Consider the following 24,328-nt stretch of genomic DNA (forward strand, 5'->3'; position numbering starts at 1 on the left):
ATAACTGCAATGAGGCAGGGAATCCTGAAATTCACTCTCTTTATAGTTCCCGGTTACGTGGTTTATTGTTATAGGCATGGTCAATACAAATTCTTTTGGTAAGGCAAAGGTTGTTCTGCATCTGAATATTTCTGCAGCTAAAATACTACATGCAATTATTGTATGGGTATCATCAAATATTAATAAAAATATTGTTTTTACCTGGTAAGGAATTCTATTCCACTTCATAGAGTTCCTTATTTAATTTTCTCTTGTTTGCATGTGGGATGGTGTAACAGTCTCTAGTGAACTTGAATAGCCTTTTAACTTGTCTTCAACTTTATTAAGTTATAGCTTCAGTATTGCCCATTCTTAATTTAAAATATTTTAAGGCTAAATATTAGCTTTACTGCCTGTATTGGTATTATTGCTCTTATTTTAGGTCAGTTCAAAGCTGTCCATAATTCTTTGGTATAGTAATAGGGCCCTTCACTTGAGTTGCTACACCACAAACCTACTGAATTCTTTATACCAAAGCAGATTTAAATTAGCTTAACCCCAGTGGAACTCTTTCAAGAGACATCTTTAACATGATGTTTGCCTATGCTGTGTGCTCAAATCAGTCTATTATGAAAAATAGTGTCTGTTTTCGGTGTCATTAGAGGATATAAATTTGAAATGCTTGTTGTGGGCTTGTATCAAAAGTACCATTAGATAGGATTTTTTGTTCTACTATGCAAGATTTATATTCTTTTCCCAATCATGGTAGATTACTTCTGGGGTATGTTTTTATTGCCTATGGGTCCATGGTAGTGTCTGCCTTTTAAATCAAGAGGCTGTTTAAAACATGTGGGCGTGTGTGTGTATTTATATTGATTTATATGCTGGGGTGTGTGTGTGTCTGTCCATCACAGCTTGTGTATTATTGATATTGATTTATATGCTGGGCATGCTGCTTCTTACCTGAAACCTCCTAATATCATTTAAGCCTCTTCAGTTTTCTTTGATTTTTATCGAACTCAATTCAATCTGTATTGTTCGAAGAGTATCTTTTCCCACTCTTGTCTCCTTTGCTTCAATCCTTTTGGAGTTCTTTTTCTTTAAACATGTAGATAGGGCGATTGTGATTGCTGCATATGTTATTTCTTTGTCTATTACAATATTACTCGTCAGAGCAAATTGACACCTTGTGTAGCATAATTATTTCCTGATTGTGCTTTTATCCATACTTTAGTATATCACTAATTATTTGTAGTGAAAGTTCACTGGTTGATTGTGGTGGAGATTTGTAGTTTAGGATAGCAAGATAGCATGAATTGAACCTTTACTGTTTTCTAAATTTGTTAATCTTCTGTTTCTCATAGTTTTTAATTGGTTCACAGGTGTCGTGGATCATTAAACTAAAAACCTATAAAATGATGCTACAAGGTAGTGTATGCAGCAGGCCCTCTTATTCTTGTTATATTAACTTGTGATGTGTTTCTTGTAGTGTGTGCCATAACACTTTATTGACTGACTATTTATGAATAAATTATCCAACTGTTATAGGATATTGTTGAATCGGTACATGATTCAGATCTATTGATGGTTGCTTGCACTTCCTAAACAGGAGGAAAGGTCTGCACATATTTTCTAAGGTCAGTAAAGGTATAGTACTCATGAAGATAATATTATACATTAATTTTCATAGTAATTTGCTCGTACGGAAAATATATGCAAGGTGTACTAAAATAACTACAGATGCTACGTGAGAATTTACTTATATTGATTCATTGAAGTCTAAGAATAACTATGGACTATACTGTAGCGCAAGATAATGCTTCGTTCCAGTTGATTGAGTGCTTGATTAGAATAGTTTGTCTATTTGGTTAAGAGATGGAATATTTAAAATTTTCCACTTTTTTCATGAATGCTTGCAGGTGAAAGACGTGGAAAGCATGTCTTTTGCGCATTACAGGAATTGCTCCCTGGAATGCTTCGTTTTCTGCATGCTGGCTATTTCGACATTGAGACAAATGACAGATGATTGTAATGCAAGTACTTCTCTCGTCCTCTTCTTGTCAAAGTGTATAGCAATAAGGCTAATTTGGATTTTTTATTTGTATGCACTACTTTTCTGTATTTGACAGCACATGCTGGGGGTTTTTTTTATCGAAATATAGCATAAAAATAAATTCAGTTGATAAATGTCCATGGAATAGAGAGTTACTTTCTCGCCTGCATATTATTATGCTGCATAATATATACATTTATGTTCATTAAAATGAACATTTATAAAGATGATGGTTTGTTGCTTAGAAATCTGTTAATAGTGATAGTAAAGAAAGTATGTCTTGTTTTTTGTCTCATTTTTTCCGGTGGATATCTCTTGAAACTAGATGCATATAAAATTATTTGTCTTGCACTTAAGGAATCTTAAATGATTTTACAAGTATTTACAGAAAGTGTATGATGTTGATATATAGTAATGTTCAAATACCAAATACTGATTACCATAATGAAAACAAGGGTTTGCTGTTAATGCTAAATTTAGAGATACAGGCAAATTAACGAAGCGTGAAAGTTTGGTGTGTATTGTGATACATATTTTTATTGAAGCTCTTTTTGCAGTTCCCTTTTATAGGGGTATGGTAAACCAAGAAAACAACTGGTTTGTGTAATTAAGAAACTAAAATAAAAATTAAAAATTCATTATTTATGTTTCTTAATGGTAGAATATATATTTTGCGAGCATGTGCCATTTTCTCAATTGTCAATTTAATTGGCACAACCTCTAATTCTGAGCTAATAGCGATTTGATATTTGAGGGTTCTTATTTAGGTGTACAATAAGCCAGAAAAGCTGATTATAAAGTATTGATGTTATACTTGTAATCTTGTAGCAATATAACATGATGCAGAGAAGGTATATAGTTACTCTGGTTGCATGTTTATGTGCATAGTCTCTTTGCATAAAAATTGACAAACATTAAAACATCTGTTCGGTGGGGAGGTTATGGCTAGAAATACTTGGGATATATATCTCAATGTTTAAAAGTCCTGAATTCTTCTTTAGTGCATGGGGATGACAAAATTTGAAAAAAAATCACAATGTTTCTCCAAGTTTGCACAATAAGCGAATGCAGCAAAGTGGGGTATGGTTTCAGGGATGGCAAGTTTTCTCGAATTTTGCGCAAAGTGAGGGGACTGCAATTGAGTTTATTCTAAGTTGCTGGCTTGTGTATGGATACGGGTACAGGTATCCGGTATGTGGGTTACATGGAATTCTTTTGGGGGGTTTGGGTACACCTGTGTGTAATGGTATATATATATAAATTAAAGAAATTTACAGAATTGTAAAATCAAATCATTTGATAGTATGATACTTAATTATTGATCAATGCCCAACACCTAACATAAATATTATATGCCAATTGATAGCTCAAAAATATTGAAATAAGCCTCATCATATATGTCCAAGATCACGATTCAAATGAAGATCGTTAAAATTACAAAATCGACAATAAATATGGTAATTGCCTTCTATCTTAACTGTAGTACATTGAACATCAAATGGATTATAAAACAAATCATCATATATTGCATTTTCAGCTGCTGCAAGTTCAAGATCATATGAACCAAAAGTGGTGCCATTAACACTAGATGCACCATGTGTAGGTATGCCATCATCATCATCATCATCCACATCATCCACAGCGAGTCTAGCAAGTATATACACTTAGTGGCCGCAGATGCGCTCGAGCACACCCCAGATGTGTTCAGGATGCACATCTTGGCTTGTAAATGCATGCTGAATGCACTGTTTGTGCATCTGGGTACTTCTACAGTCTGGGACAGTCTGGGATGCACCATGCATCTGGAGTTGATTCATACCTTAAGGAGGTGAATTCGGTAACTTAGTATTAATTTAAGTAAATTTGAAGTACCTTGAAATTTTAAAATGTAAATACAGTTTTCTGAATTTGCCAATGAAAATTCTCCTATCTCTTTGGCTTAGTTCCTCATTAACTAAAAAAGAAAAAATATACACAATGGAGCAGCCTGTACTATCCAGGAAAAAAAGTATGGCCCCTCCATGTCAGCCAGGACATTTGTGATGTTGCCAAGATTCCTGGAGAATTGCCCCTGTGGAATGGCTCAAATACACTGATTTTTTGGCTGTGAGTTTACCAAATGAAAATTCATATAAGGTTTTCTAGACTAATGTTTATGGAATGTGATATATTGATGAAAGCATCTCAGAAATTTCTATTGGTGAAGATGATATGGAATAAGGTGGAGATTATGTTGCATGACGAGGGGGTTAAGATGGTGCTATAGATTTTGTTACACATTTTAATCTGTCAATATGATAGGCAATGCTTGACAATTATTGTTAATAAGAAATTTGGCATTTTAACTCCTCAGTGATATTCCTTTTGGACAGGATTTCAAGTATTTTGTTGCATATAATATTAGAAACAGGAAATGATAATAATTTTGACAAAAGAGTTGAAAACAGTAAATAAGAATTCAAAGATTTTAGGTTGAAGAAACATTTGTCCAAAGCTTCTAGGTTAAAGAAACATGGGTCTTTATGATTTTTTTAATGGGAACCTGAATATTTTGTTACCTATATTGTTAGAAACAGGAGATGAGAATGAGAATGGGAAGAGAGTTGGAAACAAGAAATTGGGACTCTCAAGGTTTTAGGGTGAAGAAATTATAGTTGGATTTTTTTTTTTGGATCAGAATTTGAGTATGCTGTTGGCTATATTATTATAATTGGGATGATAAATCACAATTGGATAAGATTTTGGAACACGAATCAGGGTCTCAATGGTTTTGGTATGAAGAAACATTTGTCTCAAGACTTGACAAAGGAAATTGATGCATCATATTGGTATGAATTATTGCAAACCAAAATTGGGCTGCCCTTGATAATGCATTTGATTGTTTTTGCACAAACCATTGACAATTACATTCATTTTGTTATCATGATTTTAGGAGATATCTTTGCATCTTGTAAATGTCTTTTGAGGTATTCATTTTTCTAAGAATTCCAATAAGTATCCGTCTCTTGAATCCATATACAATATCTTTGCTAAATAAATTTCCCATAGATATATAACCAGTTACATCCTTGTCCCATCATAGAAGGGACCGATGAATTTAATCAAAATCCAAGCATTCTCAACTTAACCAAAACACCGGGAACACAATAGCTATCATGGGTGATAACATGTCATCAATTAAGGAAGAGAGTCTCATGTGAGAAAGTAATAGATATGATATACATTAAATACTCTCCATATTATAGGGAGGAAATAATATAATGTCTCAATAATAATTTCATAGCTCACAACTTACTTAATAGTACTTCGGCCATTAAATTTTGTAACCATTTTGTATTGTGCTTCCCATATATCCCGACTTGTAAATCTATGCTACTGATTATTTGAAATCTCTAGCCCTAGCACCATGAGATGCTTAGATGTCCTTCGTCTCTTGATTTTGTTCCTTAGAAATTTGAAGTAGGGCTTATTTTAAAAATTTCCTATAGAAGTGCATGCCTCAAGGTTGGCATTTCATCACTATAATTCTATTGATGAGAAATTTACATAGGAAACCATAATGAATATCAAAATTATTTTGATTTCAAAAAGCCTTTATAAAGGCTCTTTACAAAGGGACCTTTTGTGGAACTTTCTCTTCAATTGCATGAATGTCAATTGTAATAAATTACCATTATTAAATTAATACCGATAAATGTGGTATGATGGATAAAAGAGGCACACCCTTTATCTTATTGAAATAATTTGAGAACTAAAATTTGGTTCATGCGACCTAACATCATAGAGCTTGTTATGTACTATGCTGCAATAAAAAGGTTGTAGCGATCCCCTAAAAAAAGGTGAAATGTTGTAAAATGGACCGCTCTATCATCTTGATGTTTGTTTTGGTTTTTTGAATTAATCGACCATAAATAGACATTACTTGCTTCAAGTAGAATTCAACTATTGCAGCGCTTAGAACTAGAATGATGTAAACACTGATAGTATTCATTGGGATGGTAAATATTGATTCATGCTTTTCTACTAATTTATTTCGAGCAATACACATTGGTAGAGAGCAACGATGTTTATTGGCTAGGCTTTCAGTCGTATAATTTTATGAAGATAATCAATTGTCATTTTGTAAATGACATTTCAATCCTTCATTTCGTTGGTTAGCCAAGTGTTCTAATTCATCACACATTTTCGAGCAATACACATTGGTAGAGAACAGTGGTGTTTATTGGCTAGTCTTTTCAGTCGTACAATTTTATGAAGATAATCAGTTGTCATTTTGTAAATGACATTTCTTTGGTTAGCCAGTGTTCTAATTCATCACACATTTTCAATTGCTATTTGGAATAGAAGTATACATGAATTGGTATTGAAACATAAGTTTCTCGAGTCTTGTAGGAATTCTTGGGTGATACAATTCTTCTTTAGAATGATTTAAGTGACAATTCTTTCAAGATGTGTAGTTCGTAATAGTGCTGAAATGGTAAAATCTCATAAGTAATAACTTGAGCCATCCAAGAAAGCATGCAACAAATATTGGAGAGAACAAAACTCTTTGGGCAAAAGTTTTTTATTTTAAGGAAAACATTGAAGAGTTTGCAAGTAGACAAGGAAGGCTAATTCTAATGGTTGGTTGGTACCCTTGAGCATTTGTATCAAGAGTTGATAGATCATAGCATGATCCAAAAGTATTTTTGTTAAGTGTTGATAACAAATGATGAACTGGGCTGGAAGCTTGGAGAATAGAAATGGGATTTTATAAGGAAGAGGGGACTATGCAAGAGTATATGATAAAGTTTTCTTCAAAGATTTGAAGCCTATTGATTTCAATTCCATTTTTGAATGCATTCCAAAGATATGGGTTGCAAATTGCTAGTCAGGATGAGATATGATTTAGAGTTCTTGCAAATTAGAACTATTCTTAGAAGATTAGTTGCTAGTATGCTTTATACAAATATAAGAGAAGTATTTTTGGTGTTTTTAAGGTGTCAACCTTTTTAAGAACATTGCTCGACTAATGAAATTCATGGTAGACTTCTCCATCACAACCTCAATATGAATGCATAACAAGAGTGCGTTGGAAATAAATTAACACTCTTGCTATGAACTTTTTACATTGAATAACTAAATGTGATTATTACAATGCTCATAATAAAATAACAATGTAATCATATAATGGTCCTAATGTTACATCCTTATTATCCCTTTGCAAATCTTTATCACCAAGTCTTCAAACGTGCAATTTTTTGATTAAGTTGGTTGAAATGCTTTGAGGTGGCATGTTTATGAAGCTTGTGTGAATGGTGGTACAAAATGGTATTGCACTTGAAGTTTGATGCCCTTGTCCAAAGACCTTTCAACAAGAGATGAAAAACACAATGCATTTTGGAAGATTAAGGGAGAGAACTTTACCAACTTCATTGTGGTGTTCAGTGAAGTTCATAGAGTCTTGTTGTTGGATTCTGTTTGCTTGTAAATTTAATGAATGTTTCTTTGTGGCAAAAAAATAGGAATATCAAATTTTGTCAAGTGAATGCGTGGTATGAAAGATGTTGATTTAAATATTTTTTCATGTGGTTTTGTGGCAATGGAAGACAATAGGAGAGACAAATATATCAACTTCATTGTGGTGTAGTGAGGTTCATAGAATTTTGTTGTTTGATTTTATTTCCTTGCAAGTTTAGTGAATGTTTGTTTGTGGCAAAAAACCATAGGAGTGTCAAATCTCATCAAGTGAATGTGTGCTATGAAAGATGTTGATCTAATTATTGTTTCATGCAGTCTTGTGCGAATGCTGATTTGTACTTGATAAAGTGGAGGAGATTCTCTTGATGGTTGAGAATAGAGTCAAGAATTTGTATTTTAGAAGTGCATGAGATGTAGGATTTGAATGATAACAAAGATTAGCTATACAAAAGTTAATATGGAAAATGCAATTGACTAGGAGTAGGCATAGACACAAACAATTGTAGTGGGCATACCTAAGAGATGATCAACCAACATAAAAGTGACTTATAAGTTGCAACTAGAATTTAATAATTCCATAATTATAATGAATTTGTTATGTGTAATTATGTAATGGGGATTTTCTTTGAGGGCCTTTGTTTTTTGTCAAATAGGAGTTTAGAGAGAGCTCAATGGGGTGTGCACTATGGAGAAATCAAGATCAATCAATGTCAGGTAAAAAAACTCACCTCACATTGGCTTTGCAAAGCCTTGAATTTATTGTATGTTGCATGCAAGACATGAGGAACAATGTAACACAAGGACTTGCACCCACTCCTAAACCTCGAAGTACCTGTCCCCAAGGCTTCCCCACACTAGTTAATTGAGTACCCAAGTACCCCACCTTTGCCATTCTACAACCATGCTACCATTGGGATGGGTATTTGAGATTCTATTTGATTTTTGATTTTGAATGTTTGTAATATGTTACTATGTTGAATGCTCAATGGTTCTACTTCATGTTGCAATTTTGCAATGTGCAAGTATTTTAATTTGGTATGCTTTATTGAAACATCATTTCATCACTAGCATTTCAAGTTCTATATGTATACTATAAAATACCCCTCCTTGCTCCGTCCTCACCTTCTCGTTGTCCCTTGGCCGTCCCTACGTTGTCATGAAAATGAGGCCTAGTTTCCTCACGTCTCAGAAACTCGACTTGGCATACCCCAGTACTAGTGTTACATTGCTAAGGAATATTGTCATGTCCCTATTGAAAACACTAATGATAATACATCCTTTTAGAAATAGTTTGTAAGAATAATAAAATATATTAAAACTAGTGAATGAGTTATATTATAATATGTCATTTTTTTGATGGAGGTTTAGACCTACGAGCGAGGATGATCAACAAAGGCATGAAGCTTGTGAGCAAGCTAGTCCCAACGAGGGTTAACATGGAGAATTTTCGCTGCTTGATATGGGAACACGAGCCTATAGGCTGAAACCTCTTAGAGTAAGAGCTAGGGATTGAGGGGTATCCATTCCGCCAAACCCGCATGTGGCATGATCTTGGACTTATCCTTTATGATGTCAAAGCTTTGCACTTAACAAGATTTGATCCCTAGTGGGCTCATTTGGAGCCATTCAACTTCATGAGTACACTAAGGGCCCCCGATGATGACTTATCATTAATATATTATCAATAAAATAGTAAAAAAGTAAAATTACATTATAATATTATTATATTGCATTTGTGTTATCATTGTTGACCTTAACAAATGAGTCAGTGGAAATACATGAGACTGAGTGACTCTAGAGATGAGCATATCGATGCTTGTTGAAATATAATTGATGTAAGGAACATAATTATGAATTGTAGCCATAGTTCGTAAGCATTAAAAAACTTACATGTATTAGTGACAACAACCATTAAACGAGGTCAAATTAAGTTAGTGAACAAGAAACTCATAGTTGAAAATCTCTAATCAACTATTTAGCAACATTGACAAACATTTATACAAACCTATCGAAGATGCATATTTGGGTTACTAGATAAATAATTAAACATAGGCAAATCATTGCCCATAGTAGTAAATTAGTAAACATGTTATTTGGTCTCCATGTTGCTATTTTCTGAAGGGGCATGCTACATGAATAAGTGTGTCTATTTGAGGAGAGCCACCTTTGATAAGATTAATTCTATTTAGGTAGTTTCAAGTGGTTAGTACAAAAAGTAAGATACAATGGGAAGATATGTTGTGGAGAATGTATAGTCCCTTTAGGATACCAAGGATAATTTGCCTACAACTAGAAATATATATCATAAAGTCTCAAATCATTGTAGAGAAGGAAAACCATTATATATGAAGATTATTGTATTATTTAATATCATTATATCATGAAATCTAAATAGGGACAAATCATTAGAAACATTAATATTTATAATTACCCATTCCTTAGGAATTCAAATAGTTAAAATCAAAATTGAAAGATTGATAAGATGACATATATGTATATCAATCACAACAAAAGTTCTTAGATAATCCAATATAACTTATTGATCGACGAGTGGAATCAATATATTGATATTGAATGATTGATATTTGTGGATAACATCTCCTTCTGTCTTTGAGTTGTGTTAATAATACGGTTGGATATCGTTGTTAAAGATAAATCTAATAAGATGAATAACTAATCATATTAGGGAACATTACAATCCAAACTCTAATCGAGAAATATCAGATAATTTAAGTAGGGTGCTAACATGGGACATTACAAGTGGTATCAAAGCATGGTCTCACAATCTTGTAGGGTACAAATTTATGCTAATGAAAATGAGTCCTACATATAAATAATATCAATAAGACTAGAATAATAATTTAAAGCAGTATATCATATGAATATATACTTATGGTATTGTAATATAAGTGATATTGATATACAGTAGCCTTGAGAGTTGATCATTGGTGTTGCATAGGGAAACACAAAATAAATCCTTATAAGATAGGTGGATACCAAGATGGTGAAGGACATGTATTTCCAATGCCTTGAAGGAAAATCCTAACATGAGTATGAACATGTAGTCTCAACGCTTTGAGGAAGCCTATTTGTGTCGATCGCCCTATGATAAGTAATTCCACACTTTCCTTAGGGTTGAGATAGGACAAACTTAAGGAATTAGGCCTTAAATATGTTAACTATCTTGAATGTATTATGAAATTATTCTTCAATTTTTTAAGTTGAATGGGCATATGTTGCATATACTTTATGTATGCTTTTGTCCTCGCGCACTTATATGTATACTCTATGCATGCTTCATCTATTCATTCATTAATGTACATACATTGTGTCTCCTATGTGTCTTCAAGCATTAGTGCGTATTCTTTGTGTCTTCACATATTCATGCATATGTTTTCATGCGTATACTTTATGATGTTTTACTTGGTTTATCGACAACAATAGAATAATTTAAGAGAGATGACTCTGAGACATATTATCATGCAAGTAAGATTTTGGCAAATTCGATTGGCAACAAGAGGGCTTAAGATCATCTATAGATAAGATAAGATAAATTTATTAATGTTTAACAAGAGACCAACGAGGGTCTAAGGGACTGGAAATAGTATAAAGGGCAAACACCAATAGGGGGAGCACCAAATGGTGTCTGTAGAAAGAATGTGAAAGCAAAACAAAAAAAGAACCAAGAAAAAGAAATAACAATAGCTAAGAACTCCTCATAGGCGAGTAGTAGTCCACAATGGAAAGGTGGACATTAGGGCAATCAGGTACACTGGAAGGTCGCCTCTGAGGTCTACTAGAGGGGCGTTGTTGAGTGTAATCTCTGTGGGGTCTCACAGATCTGATGTGAACCAAGATAGTGCAAAGAGGCCGCTTCGATCCTCGAGCAGGAATTGTAGGACTGAAGAAAGAGGTGATCAGTTGCGTAGGAGTCGATGTCGAGCAAAGCTGGAGCTGTAAAGTGTGCTTGTGAAGCCCCATGGTCTCCTGAAGGTCGAGTGCAAGATAGTGCTGGTCAATATATTTGAAGAATGAGGGAAGAGATCGACACTCTCTGAACAAACAGTAGAGTCTCCCTAGGATCTTATAGTAAATGGGACAACGAAAAATAAAGTGAGACTTGGTCTCAATCTCCCTGAGGGGACAAAGTCGACAGATCCTGTCCTCCCTACCAATTTGGTGACAAAGCCGATGAGATCCCACCCTAAAGGATCCCAAGGAGATGCGAGGAGTGTGAGTCCAACGATGAGTGAGGTACCAGGGATGTAAGATGAAGCTTGAGATAAAACTTGTCTTAAGTTACCAAGTGTTACTATTAAATAAAGAAGAAACATTTAATTGCTTGAAAACAAGGGACTATCGTGTCCCCATTGACAATACAAATGATAATAAATCATTTTAGAAATAACATTTGATAACAGTAAATGCTTATAATAAAATTATTGAGCGAGTTATATTATAATATGACTTATTACTAATATTTACTTATATACCAATAAAAAATAAAAATTCTATTATAACACCATTACTATGCATCTATGTTATCACTGTTGACCTCTAACAAATGAATTAGTGGTAATACACAAGACTAAGTGACTCCAAAGACGAGTATATCATTGCTTGCTGAAATACTTTTGATGCAAGGAAAATAATTATGAATTGTAGTATGCAAATGATGCATAGTTCATAAGCATTTCGAAACTTTTATGTATTAATGAAAAAGATCATTAAAGATGGTAAGTAAGTTAATAAGTGCATATAAAAGACTAAATTCCATAATGAGATATTCACCATTAGAGTATTATGATAATAGATAGTTTCTATTATTATTTATTATTTAATGGGTGTCTATTGTAATCTCTTGTAAATATTAGACTGTTCCTAATATTTAGTTTCATGTGTCTATAATAGAATGTTTCTATTCTTTATGATTGTTTCATAAGGAAATATTGTCCATTCTTTTGTATATATTGATCTCTCGATCGTTGTTAATATCAAACAAATATTTACCAATTACTTCGTAATATGGTATTAGAGCCAATTCTTTTGAATATTATTGAATAATATTATAATTTCTTGGTTGAAATTATTAATTATATTTTTCAAAATTGTTTTCTATGATATTTGCATCATGTGAGGCATTTTTTTGTCTACAACTTATGACCATTTTTTTGCAATTGTCGTCTATAATTTTCTTGTAAAATTGGACCCAATTTTCATGCATTTTTGCAACCTGTTTGTGGTTTTTTTTTTTGAAAAAAAGTGGCCTATTTTGCTTATTTTATGGTTGGTTGCTATATTTTGTGACTTATAGGTTTTCCAAACCCTTAAACTCAAATCCACAACTAGGAATTGTGTTTTTTCTTCACATTTTCGCCATTTTTTTGGGTTTTTGTAGCCCCAATTTTTTTGTAGCGGATTAATTTTTATATAGATTCTTGGTGGGTGTTTTGAGATCTCAACTTGGTAGTTGTTCGTTTGTCTTCGTGCCCCAATTTTTTAGCAACTGGATCCAGAGTTTGACAGCATATTCTTTTTGGGTTTTTCGAGCTCTTCTTGGCACCACTTCATTTTTTGGGTCTTCTGCTCTTTTTCCTTGAAGTACGTACCTTCACAGATTTTCACGCTTTTCATTGAAAAATGTGTTGTAGGGAAACCAGAAGTTCAACATTCACGATTATGGCACATGGAAACAACAGATGCAAACCATCTTCAAATATTGCAACACCAATCAGCCGGTTTTGGGTACTACAACTCGACCTACTTACGCTAGTCTTGATTAGGTTACGTGGGATCAGAATAGTCAGGAGGGGGTGATGCTTCTCAAGTTATTCATAGTTGATGATCAACTCCCATAGATTCCATCTTGCAAAATAACTGCCAAGATATGGGAGCATCTCAAGAAATTTTATGAGACTTCAGACAAAAGTGAAGCCTTATTTCTCAAGAGAACTCTGTTTTCTATTATCATGGATGAGTGGAAATCACTCTAGGAAGACCTGAATGAGATTTAAGAAATCCATGATCAATTGCTTGTTATGGATGCAAGATGGAGGAAGAGGACATTGTGGTCATAACTCTTAGGAGTTTATCCAAGTGCTATGAGCATTTTATCGAGAGTCTCAACATCACTTCTACTAGTGTTGATATGAAGTTCACAGATCTCTGTATACTTATGCTTCATTAAGATGGGCGAAAACAACAATTCGGTAGCAATTCCAACTACACCTCCACAGAGCATGCCTTTGCTACTAAATCCTTTCAAAAGGATATAGGCAAGTCTCATTCACAAGAGTCTTCTTAGAAAAAGTCCTTTGCTCTAGCTTCAGAAGACTCCAGGGAAAAGAAAATTCAATGCAACTATTACCACAAGTTTGGTCACATGATGGTTCAATGTCGAAAATGCTTAGCTGCCCCATCTAAGTAATTTGGTTCACAACCCAAAGCGAATAGTGCAAAGCACATTGAGTAGACATAATTTGCCTTTAACACCTTCATGGCTAAAAGACCTACAAATCATATGAGGTCGTCTGCTTGGTATATTGATTCAAGTGCCTCCTGTCATTTCACCCAATGTAGAGATTGGTTCACTAACTACCAGTCTTATTCAGATTTTGTTATTTTTAGTGGAGGGGAAGAGTAGACCATTGTCGGCAAAGACAACATTTGGATTTAGTCTTCTATATGAGGAAACTCTGAATAGACCCAAAGGCACTACTGGCTTAGGGTACACAAATCAAGAAAAGGAGCACAAGAGAACAAAAGGCCTACCTACAACACTTGTTGAAAAATAGGTCATGCTTCAAATGTTTGTTGGAACAATACCATGTAGTCCAAGTTTAAAGGTCAGTGCTACAATTGCAATAAGTATGGTCACAAGGCAAATGAATGTAGAACCAAATCAAAAATTGAAGGGAATTGTTTTACATGTCATAAGCAAGGCCACAAATCTTTAGAGTGTAGATCAAATCTAAACATTCAGCACAATGGAACTAGACAAAGAGCTTTTATTGGTTGACAGTACAATACATGGGGAAGATGTCATTATTGTGGAGGATATGGGCACATTGGTATAAATTGCGTAGAAACTCACATCAAAAAAAGAAATCCCAATATAAGATGCTATGTCACTTGGCAAGAAACTGCACGAAGAGAGATACAACAAATAATGATGAAGGAAACAAAGGTAAGTCAAAAGATTGAAGAGGTTAGAACTCAAAAAAATAAGAAATGTGTAAGGAAAATAGAGGAAAGCCCAAATCAAGAAGCTATCATCATCAAATCTAATGAGTTGGGTGAAGCATCCACATCCAACTAGGCAGAACATGAAGATGGCTAGAACTGAGAAATCAAGAAGACCTCACATCAGTTCTAGATGCTGAATAAGGAAGCAATTCAAATCAGCATAGAAAGATGGACAAGGTAAATTAACTAGATTATGTTCTAACCGAGTTACAACTTCATTGTAACCGAGTTGCTTGATGTCACCAAGCAAAGTTAGAACCTAGTTCTAACCGAGTTATGGAAGGATTAGTTCATGCCGAGTTTGAATGACTTAACCAAGTTGTCTCACCTACCATTGTACGATACATTTAAGAGGCCCTAAATTTTTGATTTTTTTTGATAAAAGGCGAAATCAAAGGTTTTATTGTTACCTTGCATTCAGTTTTCAGAGCGATTTCGAGCACTAGAGCAATCTATAGGGGAATTGGTGTTGGAGAAGGAAGTTGCAATGGAAGTTTTAGTAACTATGAATTTCATTGTTCACCGAGTACAATGGCATCCAACTCCAACACAAAGGTGGAAAAGGGTTTGGAAATGCTAGTGAAGAATGTGGTTTGCAAGGCATCAAATTTCAAGCTACATCCAACAATTGCTAAGCAAAAGGATCTAGTCGGAGCACATTCGGCCATACCACCAAAGGTATTGTTAATCAATGATATCAGGTCGTTCTACCATTGCACTATTGAAGAATTAGACACGTTTGAGATGAATGAAGCATACAATGCCCTGTGTGACAATGGAGTACTCAAGCTTGATCATAGACACTTGAGATAAAGGGTTTGACACATGCCCTATACATGTCAAAGGATTTCAAGATAAAGTGGATCAGGTTTGTTTTGAGCAGAGTGCACGACATGTCCTTCTGGCTCGAGCAACTTGTGAAGATTATGAAGATGGTTCATCGAGTAACATGAAGACCGACCTATGAAGGCTTCCATTTGGTCCACCTAATGGGAGGGCTCCAACACCTCTTGCAGCTCTAGTTATACCAATGATTCATGTACAGACACCTCTGGCTTCTCCTAGAGGATCACCTAGATATGAAGATGCTTTACCTGAGCTTGATCCTGATTCTTCTGATGAGGAAAATGATCATAAAGCATCTCTTGATAGTAATGTTTGTCATTGTCCTCTTTGGCCTAAGTGGTGGGCTAAGACACTTGCTTATCTTCGAGATGACGAGCTCATTTATGGGAGAACTACTCGGAAAAAGAGGAAACCTATAGAGTTCGTTAACTTTTCTGTCTTGGCCAACTTTAATAATGTGTTTGAACCTCAAACATATTCTAAGGCAAAAAGAATTCCAGAGTGGGAACAAGCCATGCCATCTGAACACTAGAGCCTGCTGAAGAATAACACTTGGGTCCTTTCTGATCTTCCACTAGGGAAGAAACCCATTGGCTGAAAATGGGTTTTTAAAATCAAATACAATTCTAATGGTACTTTGGATAAGTACAAAGCTCATTCAGTTGCAAAGGGCTTTTCTTAGCGTCAAGGCATTGATTGTGAGGAGACCTTTGCGCCTATTGCAAAAAATGAGCACAATCAGATTAGTCCTAGCCATGACAACACAATTTGGCTAGGGAAGGTGCATCATATAGATGTCAAGAGTGCTTTCTTGAATGGTGAAGAGGTCTACATGACGCAACCTTCTAGTTTTAAGGTTGTTGGTAAATAACACCAGGTTCTTAGATTGGTGAAAGCTCTCTATGGTTCGAAGAAAGCCCCTAGGGCATGGTACATGAAAATTGATAAGTACCTCATTGGTCAAGGCTTCAAGGGGAGTTCTTCAGACAAGAATTTGTACATCAAGACTATTGACAGTGACATCATTGTCCTAGTCATTTATGTGGATGATTTGATCATCACTGGAAGTTCAACATCTTTGATTCAAAGAATCAAACAAAGTTTATGCCAGACTTTTGATATGACTGACCTTGGGCTCATGCATTATTGCCTAGGTGTTGAGGTTTGGCAACAGTCTATTGGTATATTCATTTCTCAGTCTAAATATGCCAGGGCTCTGTTAGACAAGTTTGGTATATAGGATTTCAAGCCCCCATCTACACCCATGGAGAAAGGTTCGAAGTTATCAACCAAGTATGATTCTTCTCCAGTGGATGATACTACATACAAGCAACTAGTAGGCAACCTTATCTACCTCTTTGTTACTAGACCTGATATTTGCTTGGAATAGGATCACCTCCATTTGGGTTTCATTCGGTTGTGCACTGCGTTAGGTGGTATTAGAGCTAAAGGTCGATCTGGTGGCGATTTGCTATTTTGGGTGTATGAAGATATTGGAAGATGCCTTTGAGAAGATTGTACCCTAGGGAAATTGCAGATCTTTGTGATGCCGTGGAGACTAAGATTACAGAGAAGGCTAATGTAGATTTCAGATATGAGATGGAGCTAATGAAGAATGTAATGGCCATTGAGATTATGAGGGCTATAGTTGGTGTACTTAGGAATGTGGGTATTGAAGATGGTTATGAGGAAGCTGTTGAGGACTTTGAGTTTGTTGGATCTAGTGGAGACAATATAATTGATCGAGTTGAGAGATCTGTGTTGTGTTTACAGATTCAAACTGGGCAGGTTTTGTTGATGATAAAAAGTCAACTTCTGAATATGTGTTTAGTTTGGGTTTCGGTGGAGTCACATGGACCAGTAAGAAGCAATAGGTAATTTCTCTGCCCTCTACATAGGTTGAATATAGAGAGACATTCTAGGTAGGATGTGAAGCTGTTTGGCTTTGTCAGATGCTTGGGGATATGCATATGTCACAAGTAGGTTCGACAACTTTGTTGGTTGATAACCGAGGTGTTATCAAGTTAGCTCGAAATCCAGTCTTCTATGAATGAGCCAAACATGTGGATGTTCACTGTCACTACATATGACAACTAGTTGAAGACGAGACAATTGACTTGCAGTGGATTCCTACAACAAATCAGATTGTACAAATTCTCACCAAGCCTCTTGGTCCAAATAAGTTTGTCCAATTTTTTGAACAACTTGGAGTTGTGTATAGATTAATCATTAAGGGAGGGTATTACGATAATAGATAGTTTCTATTATTATTATTTAATGGATATCTATTGTAATCTCTTGTAAATATTAGAATGTTTATAATATTTAGTTTCATGTGTCTAGAATAGAGCGTTTCTATTTTGTACGATTGTTTCCTAAGGAAACATTGTCCATTCTTTTGTATATATTGATTCCTTGATCATTGTTAATAAGAAGTAAATATTTACCAAATTCTTTGTAGTATAAAGATTGTGAACATCCATCTCTATGAAGTTGACAAGCATCCAATCAACTTTCAAGCAATGTTAGCAAACATTTGTATTATCCTGGATAAATAATTGAACAAGGAAAATCACCGCCCATAGTAGTACATAATGCATGTTAATTGATCTCCATGTTGTTATTTTTGGAAGGGGATGCAAATAAAGGGGCATGCCATTTGAACAAGTATATTTGAGGAGAGACACCTTTGAAAAGATAAATCCTAGTTAGGTAGTTTCAAAAGTGTTGACTAGAAAAAGGTAGATAAGATGGGAAGATGCATGGACACAAAGGATAATCTGCCTACAAATAGAAATATAGATATCATGGAGTCTTAGCTTATTGTAGAGAAGGAAACACATCATCTACTAAGATAAAAGCATAGTATTATTTGATATCATCATATTACATAGCCTAAATGGGAAAAAACATTGGAAACCTTAATATTTATAAAAGCCCATTCCTTAGCAATCAAATATTAAAATTTGAATGGAAATTGATAACATGACATATATGTATACCAATCAGAACAAAAGTTCTTGGATTATACAATATAATCGTATTGATCTATGAGTGGAATCGAGCCAAAAATTGTTAAAATACTGATACTAATCGATTGAGATTTGTAATCAAATAGGTAGAAGTGAGGCAAAATATTACTTATTAATTTTCTTTATATGAATTGTATTATTGACAAGCGTTCAACAAGTAATCTTGGTTGCTAAACATCATATCTAATCTTTGTTACGGGCAAAGGACCCATATACGGTCTTATATATATTGAATTGATAAAAAAATCAGAATTGAATATAATAAATATATTCATTACAGTACCAAGATTGTAATATCAATTATAATAGAAAATTTAGAAATAAATATGTATGCTCAATCCTATTATTGTTCAACTTACAAAATAGAAGTTGTAATGTTATCAAGGAGGGGCTTGTATATTTTCCAAGCTATGGATCTTTATCCCAAGATAGGGTGGGGAACAACCACTTTGATTGCCTTGCAAGCGTCAACTAAAGAAAAGCTTAAGTGCTTGGATTTGCAAACTTTGAGGGAATCCATTGCAAGTTTGTGTCTAGGCAACTTGGATAACATCTACTCCTTCATCTTTGAGTTGAATTTGTAAAGGTTGGATTTGAGTGTTAAGGATAACTTAAACATAATAATTTATAGTAGAAATTATGTGGAGCATTTGTTGAAGTTCTGAGATTTATTCTAGGAAAGTGTACATTCAAAGAACACTACTATTTTCTACCTTAGGATACTTGCATGCGAAATATCACTTTGTTTTCACCAGTATCATGTGATAAAGCATTGATAAAGTAGTTATAAGCCTTTGGGATATTAAGGTGCGATCATTTATACTAGTATGTCCATGTTGTATGCTTATCTTTTCATAGCAATGTTTTGACTGTAACATGTAATGTGTACAACTCGTGTGTATCTAGCAAGGAGTATCTTCACAGTCCTCATTGCAGTATCAAAATGTGATAAAGTTTTTCAAACTTGAAACCAAGAAGGATTGCCTTGCTTGGAGGATGAATTAGGGATATATGGAGGAATTCTTCTAATATTGATAAGTTAGGATGACCACTTGATAAGGGGTGACTAGAGTATCTCTAAGCATCTCTAGGTAGGCAGACAAAATTTAAATTTAAGAAAATAACCCTTCTTAAAAAAACTTTTAACACAAGCACGATGTATGACAAAAAAACACCATCTAAGATGGCTCTTTGATTAAGTCCATATGCAAAAATTATGGCTTCTAGAAAATATAGGATTAAAATTCATAGGAGTTAGGTAGGTTTTGTCCTTTGAATCTTGTTAATGTTTGGTCTCTTCACTTTCCATTTGAAGGTTTTGTGTCCAAATTATAAATTTTCTAGCAAATAGGAGTCCAAAGTAAAGGGTTGGAGGATAACTAGTTTATTGTATCCCTTGGAAGTGCGAGGATGATTTATAGTTATAAGGTTAACTAAGATTCTATTACATTTTCTATTTTTATAGTTACAACAATACACCCTTTGTGTACTAATATTCAAATTCCTCACATTGTTTACCATCATTTTGAATTGCTAGTAGAATAGTCTTATTGTAGGGAGAATTCTAGATTTGTAATAAATAATGCAAATACGATAGAGAGCAACAACGATGTGAAGTAGGAAAGACTCACGATATAAGAAATTCTACAATGGTAGTGATGTTTGTGAGGAATTGTTTATTATAAGTAATTATAAGTGAATTATTCTCCGCGAGGATTTTGAGAGGTGATAATGACCAATGGTTAATGGTGATGAGTAGTGATGAGGACTTGTGATGAATCTAAATTTTAAAAAATCCTAGAAACATCCATATTTCATGGTTTTGTAGCAATGGCTTATGTGTCTAATTAATGTATATGAAAATTTCAAGTTGTTTCTCGGATATGGTACTAAGTCCTTTGCACGTGATGCCCTAATGAAATATTTAATTAAATTAATTAATAATGGCTGTGTACAACTACATATATATTTAGATTCAAACTACAAAAAAAGTGTTCAAATGCCAAGTATTAATATATACATAATACATAACATGTTATGTGAGGTCTTTTTGGAAATTGGCACATTTATTAGGAAATAGATGGTTGTGGAGGAAATCTTGTCTCCTAGCAAAAGCTTCATTAGTCATTTTGTTCTTCTAATCTATATACATTCTAATTCATGTTAAGATTATCTAAGTCTAGTATGTGTAACACATCATTTTTGTATACAGTATCCCTTTTATGAATGCGAGGAGTTAATTTACGCAAATCTTTTGTATACAGTATCCCTTTTATGAAAGCGAGGAGTTAATTTACGCAAATAATTATTTTTTAGATTTTTTTGAGTTATTATTAATGACAAATCATACAAGCAAACTTTTGTCCACTTATAAAAAACAATTATGTGGATGCTTGCTATCTCTTGTTTTTATTTTTAGGTTGTATGCTATGGTGCAAAAAAATAATAACAATCTCATCAGTGTAATGTATTTTTGGGGTCATCTTTGGTATGTTGGGCTTCCTTTACAAAATCAACATTCTCCGAAGTTTCTTTTTTGTATTTGAAGATTAAAAAAAAACCTGTTAGGATATGCTCGTTTTATTATGCAGCTAGATTCAAAGGTATTTCTTATATTAATTCCACATATCTCTTATATTCAAACCCTTTTTACTATTTTCATTTTTTGATTTGTCTCTATTAAAGTATTTGATGGCTTTGCATGCTTTTTTTAAAAATTTTTTTAACTTTTTACCGAGGTTGGGTATGCTTGTGTTGTTTTGGTAGTTTTACTACAGTCTTGTAAGCAATGGAATCTTACAACATTGTTTTTATATATTTATATTTAATCAAACTTCATTATTTAGATAATAGTTCAAAAGAGTTAATGTTCTTTTGGAAAACAAATTTTATGTGAAATTCAATTGCACAAAATATTATATGATTGTAGCATGTTTTCTATTGGATTTGAGTACAGTAGGACACAAATTTACATTCAACATAGAAACACAACTCATAAATGATATGATTAAAAATCATAATAAAAATTTACATCTCCGTACAAAGATTTACAATGATTGAAACTCAACATGATGTCATCCAATTCATCTTTTGTTGTTTCTATTGCCCTTACTTTGCTTCTTTCCCAAATAAATGATCTCATCTTTGGGTGGTTGTCATCTTGTACGATATAGTACTATATAGATTAATCTTATTAGAGACAAGTGACTCCTTAGGAGTTGTCTCCACCTTTTAGTACAAGATGAAGGTTGTAATCCACAATGATGAGGTCATTGATGTGTTTTGTTTCAACTTGCTCAACTTCTTTGTGAGAGTAATTGAGAACGAATTTTGCACACTCATAGAAGTGCTGCATGGTTGAGACAAAAATGTAAGGTGCTAGCTTTGGAACATTTGGGGTATTTTTGTACTCTTCTTCCTAGAAGTATTAATACAAGTGGCATTTAGAACTCCGTAACAATTGCAACTTGTAAGCAATACTAGTGAGTCAGAAGACAATTTTATTTTTTAATTGATTGTTACTTGTATAATAGGTTAGAATAGTTGATTGTTCCATCTTCAATCAATGGTCTTCTATATGAATTCAGTTTGATTTTGTATATATCTATAAATGTAATTGATTAGAATTTACTCCCTATTCATCAAGTACAAAACCACCACCAGGAATTTAAACATTTTACTAGCTAATTTAAGTTACAATTAAAATCAGGCACTTTAAAAAGATGATATGAATTTCAAATGATATTTTAAAATTTCAAATTAAAAAAAATTCATTTTTTATTACCGGCTGTTTATCTAAGCCTCTATTTGAATAAGAGTTTTTGTTTTTAAGGAAAACCGGATGCAATATAGCACAGTATTGTACGTTACTAATTTGGTAATCATCAAATTTGACGAGGGATGAGATTATCATAGTCCAATTTGAATATAAAGTGTGGATTGGTGAAGGAACTTGGTTGCTGTCAAATAATATTGGAGATTGACGTTCTGCCATTTCCCTCGCAAGAAATTATTCCATACCCGTAACGAGAAATTATCGATACCCCTTGCAAGAAACTTCTCAATAAATTTTATTTAAATTGTTATCTTTGAGGCCTTAAGTAGATGTGATATTTTTGTAATTTAATATAGTCGGGAAGCATCATACTAAGGATTATATAACTGGTTGACAAAGTTGGTTGATGCTTTCCATGAATGTTTAGGTACATTACAACACCTCTTCTCATATGACATTTCTATTTGCCCTTGTTGGCACATCTTACATAATAGTGTGCACATTATTTGATTTCCAAAGACTTAGGTATATACTCTCTCCACTTAGCTTTTAATACTTCTGTATAGATATATGGAATTTACAATGGAAATTGTTGATTTCTTTACTCTTCAATGGCAATTATTGATGCAGATTTGATGGGCAATTCACTCAGCAATACATTAAATTGCAGAAAATTAATGTATCATGAAAGCGAAGAAAAGGATGATCAACTCAATAATATTTATGATATTGCATTATAATCTAAAACCTTATTGATTGATGGAAAGGTCTCAATCTTTAGGAAGAAATCAGAATATTCAACGGGCTGATTATTAATGAGGTTTCAATGAGAATTCGTTTCTGCTTATATCATCTACTTTGGATTATTGGCGAGTATGGCGAGTAGAGGAATTTCTAAGTATAAGAGCGATTATTTTCACATAACGGTTTAATCAATCCAAAATCCCATTATAATTGATTAACTTGGTTGTATTTTCCTTGGGCTGATAATGGGTATTGTAAGTTTGAGAATATTAGTTTTGTTTGAAGGAGATATGATAGTTAGCTAATCACAGTTCCTCATCCGTCATTTCCTTTTTATTTTCATGGGAGAATTATGCTTTCTTTTGTGACATTGAAAACATATTTTTTTTTTGATTGATTGGAGATATTCCATTTCTTCGCATTATCTAGAATTTTTAAGAAGCCATGTACTAAGAAAATCAATTAGGCCGATGATTATATATCTTTTGGTGCAATCATCAAAATATCTTCATATTAGCCTCTTTAGTTTTGTGTTACAGTAATCTTTGGGCATAACTCTTCATTGGCTTTCAAGCTATTTCAAATACAAAATGATTCCCATTGATTTTTACATTGGAAGAAGTATTTGAAAGTGCATATGTTTTTCTCTTCGAGGGATCTAGGTTAGTTCAATATAAGTTTGAATAAATAAAAATCTGTCTAATAATATTAGTACTTGCGATTAAATCTTGAATAGAGACATACTTGTAATGTAAATTTATTTTAATATTAATATAAATATCATTGTAAATCTCCATTTTTTTGGTTCCTTGTTTGGTGAATAGTTGATGTCCTTATTTCTTTGTTTGATCTTTAATAATGTCATTGTTTGTCGTCTCAAGACAAAAAGGAAAATAGATTAAATTTTCACATTTGTTATTGAGCAATTAAATGTTCATAATGTTTGGATCGCTTTTTGAGGGTTCATCTAAGATCGAATTCTAATAGTGCTAGTCATGAATGTCATATTTCTGGCTTTGGTTTATGGGGCATATTGAAGTACGTCTCCTAAAAGACATGGACTTCCAACTACTCTTAACACAAGGAGGAATTTTAGTTTCCTTGAAAATGAAATGATAGGACATTCGCAAATTTGTGACGAGGCCTTTAAATGAATATCTTGTAGGCCTTGACCTTCTAAACTCCCTCCTTGTT

General features: G+C 33.6%; 1 protein-coding gene across 1 annotated transcript in view; it reads left to right on the plus strand.

Annotated features, from left to right (window-relative positions):
- Positions 1-24,328, plus strand: part of LOC149563902 (histone-lysine N-methyltransferase ATXR7-like) — a 77,322-nt gene that overhangs the window by 19,723 nt on the left and 33,271 nt on the right. The window contains exons 16-18 of the mRNA XM_089827017.1: positions 1,362-1,407; positions 1,528-1,616; positions 1,899-2,012. Coding sequence (XP_089683143.1) covers positions 1,362-1,383 — 22 coding nt within the window. The 3' untranslated portion in view covers positions 1,384-1,407; positions 1,528-1,616; positions 1,899-2,012. The remainder of the gene's footprint in view (positions 1-1,361; positions 1,408-1,527; positions 1,617-1,898; positions 2,013-24,328) is intronic.

The sequence above is a fragment of the Cupressus sempervirens genome, chromosome 4 (genome assembly GCF_028749045.1).
Source record: "Cupressus sempervirens isolate cs-2001-9-10 chromosome 4, ASM2874904v1, whole genome shotgun sequence".
Lineage (NCBI taxonomy): Eukaryota > Viridiplantae > Streptophyta > Pinopsida > Cupressales > Cupressaceae > Cupressus > Cupressus sempervirens.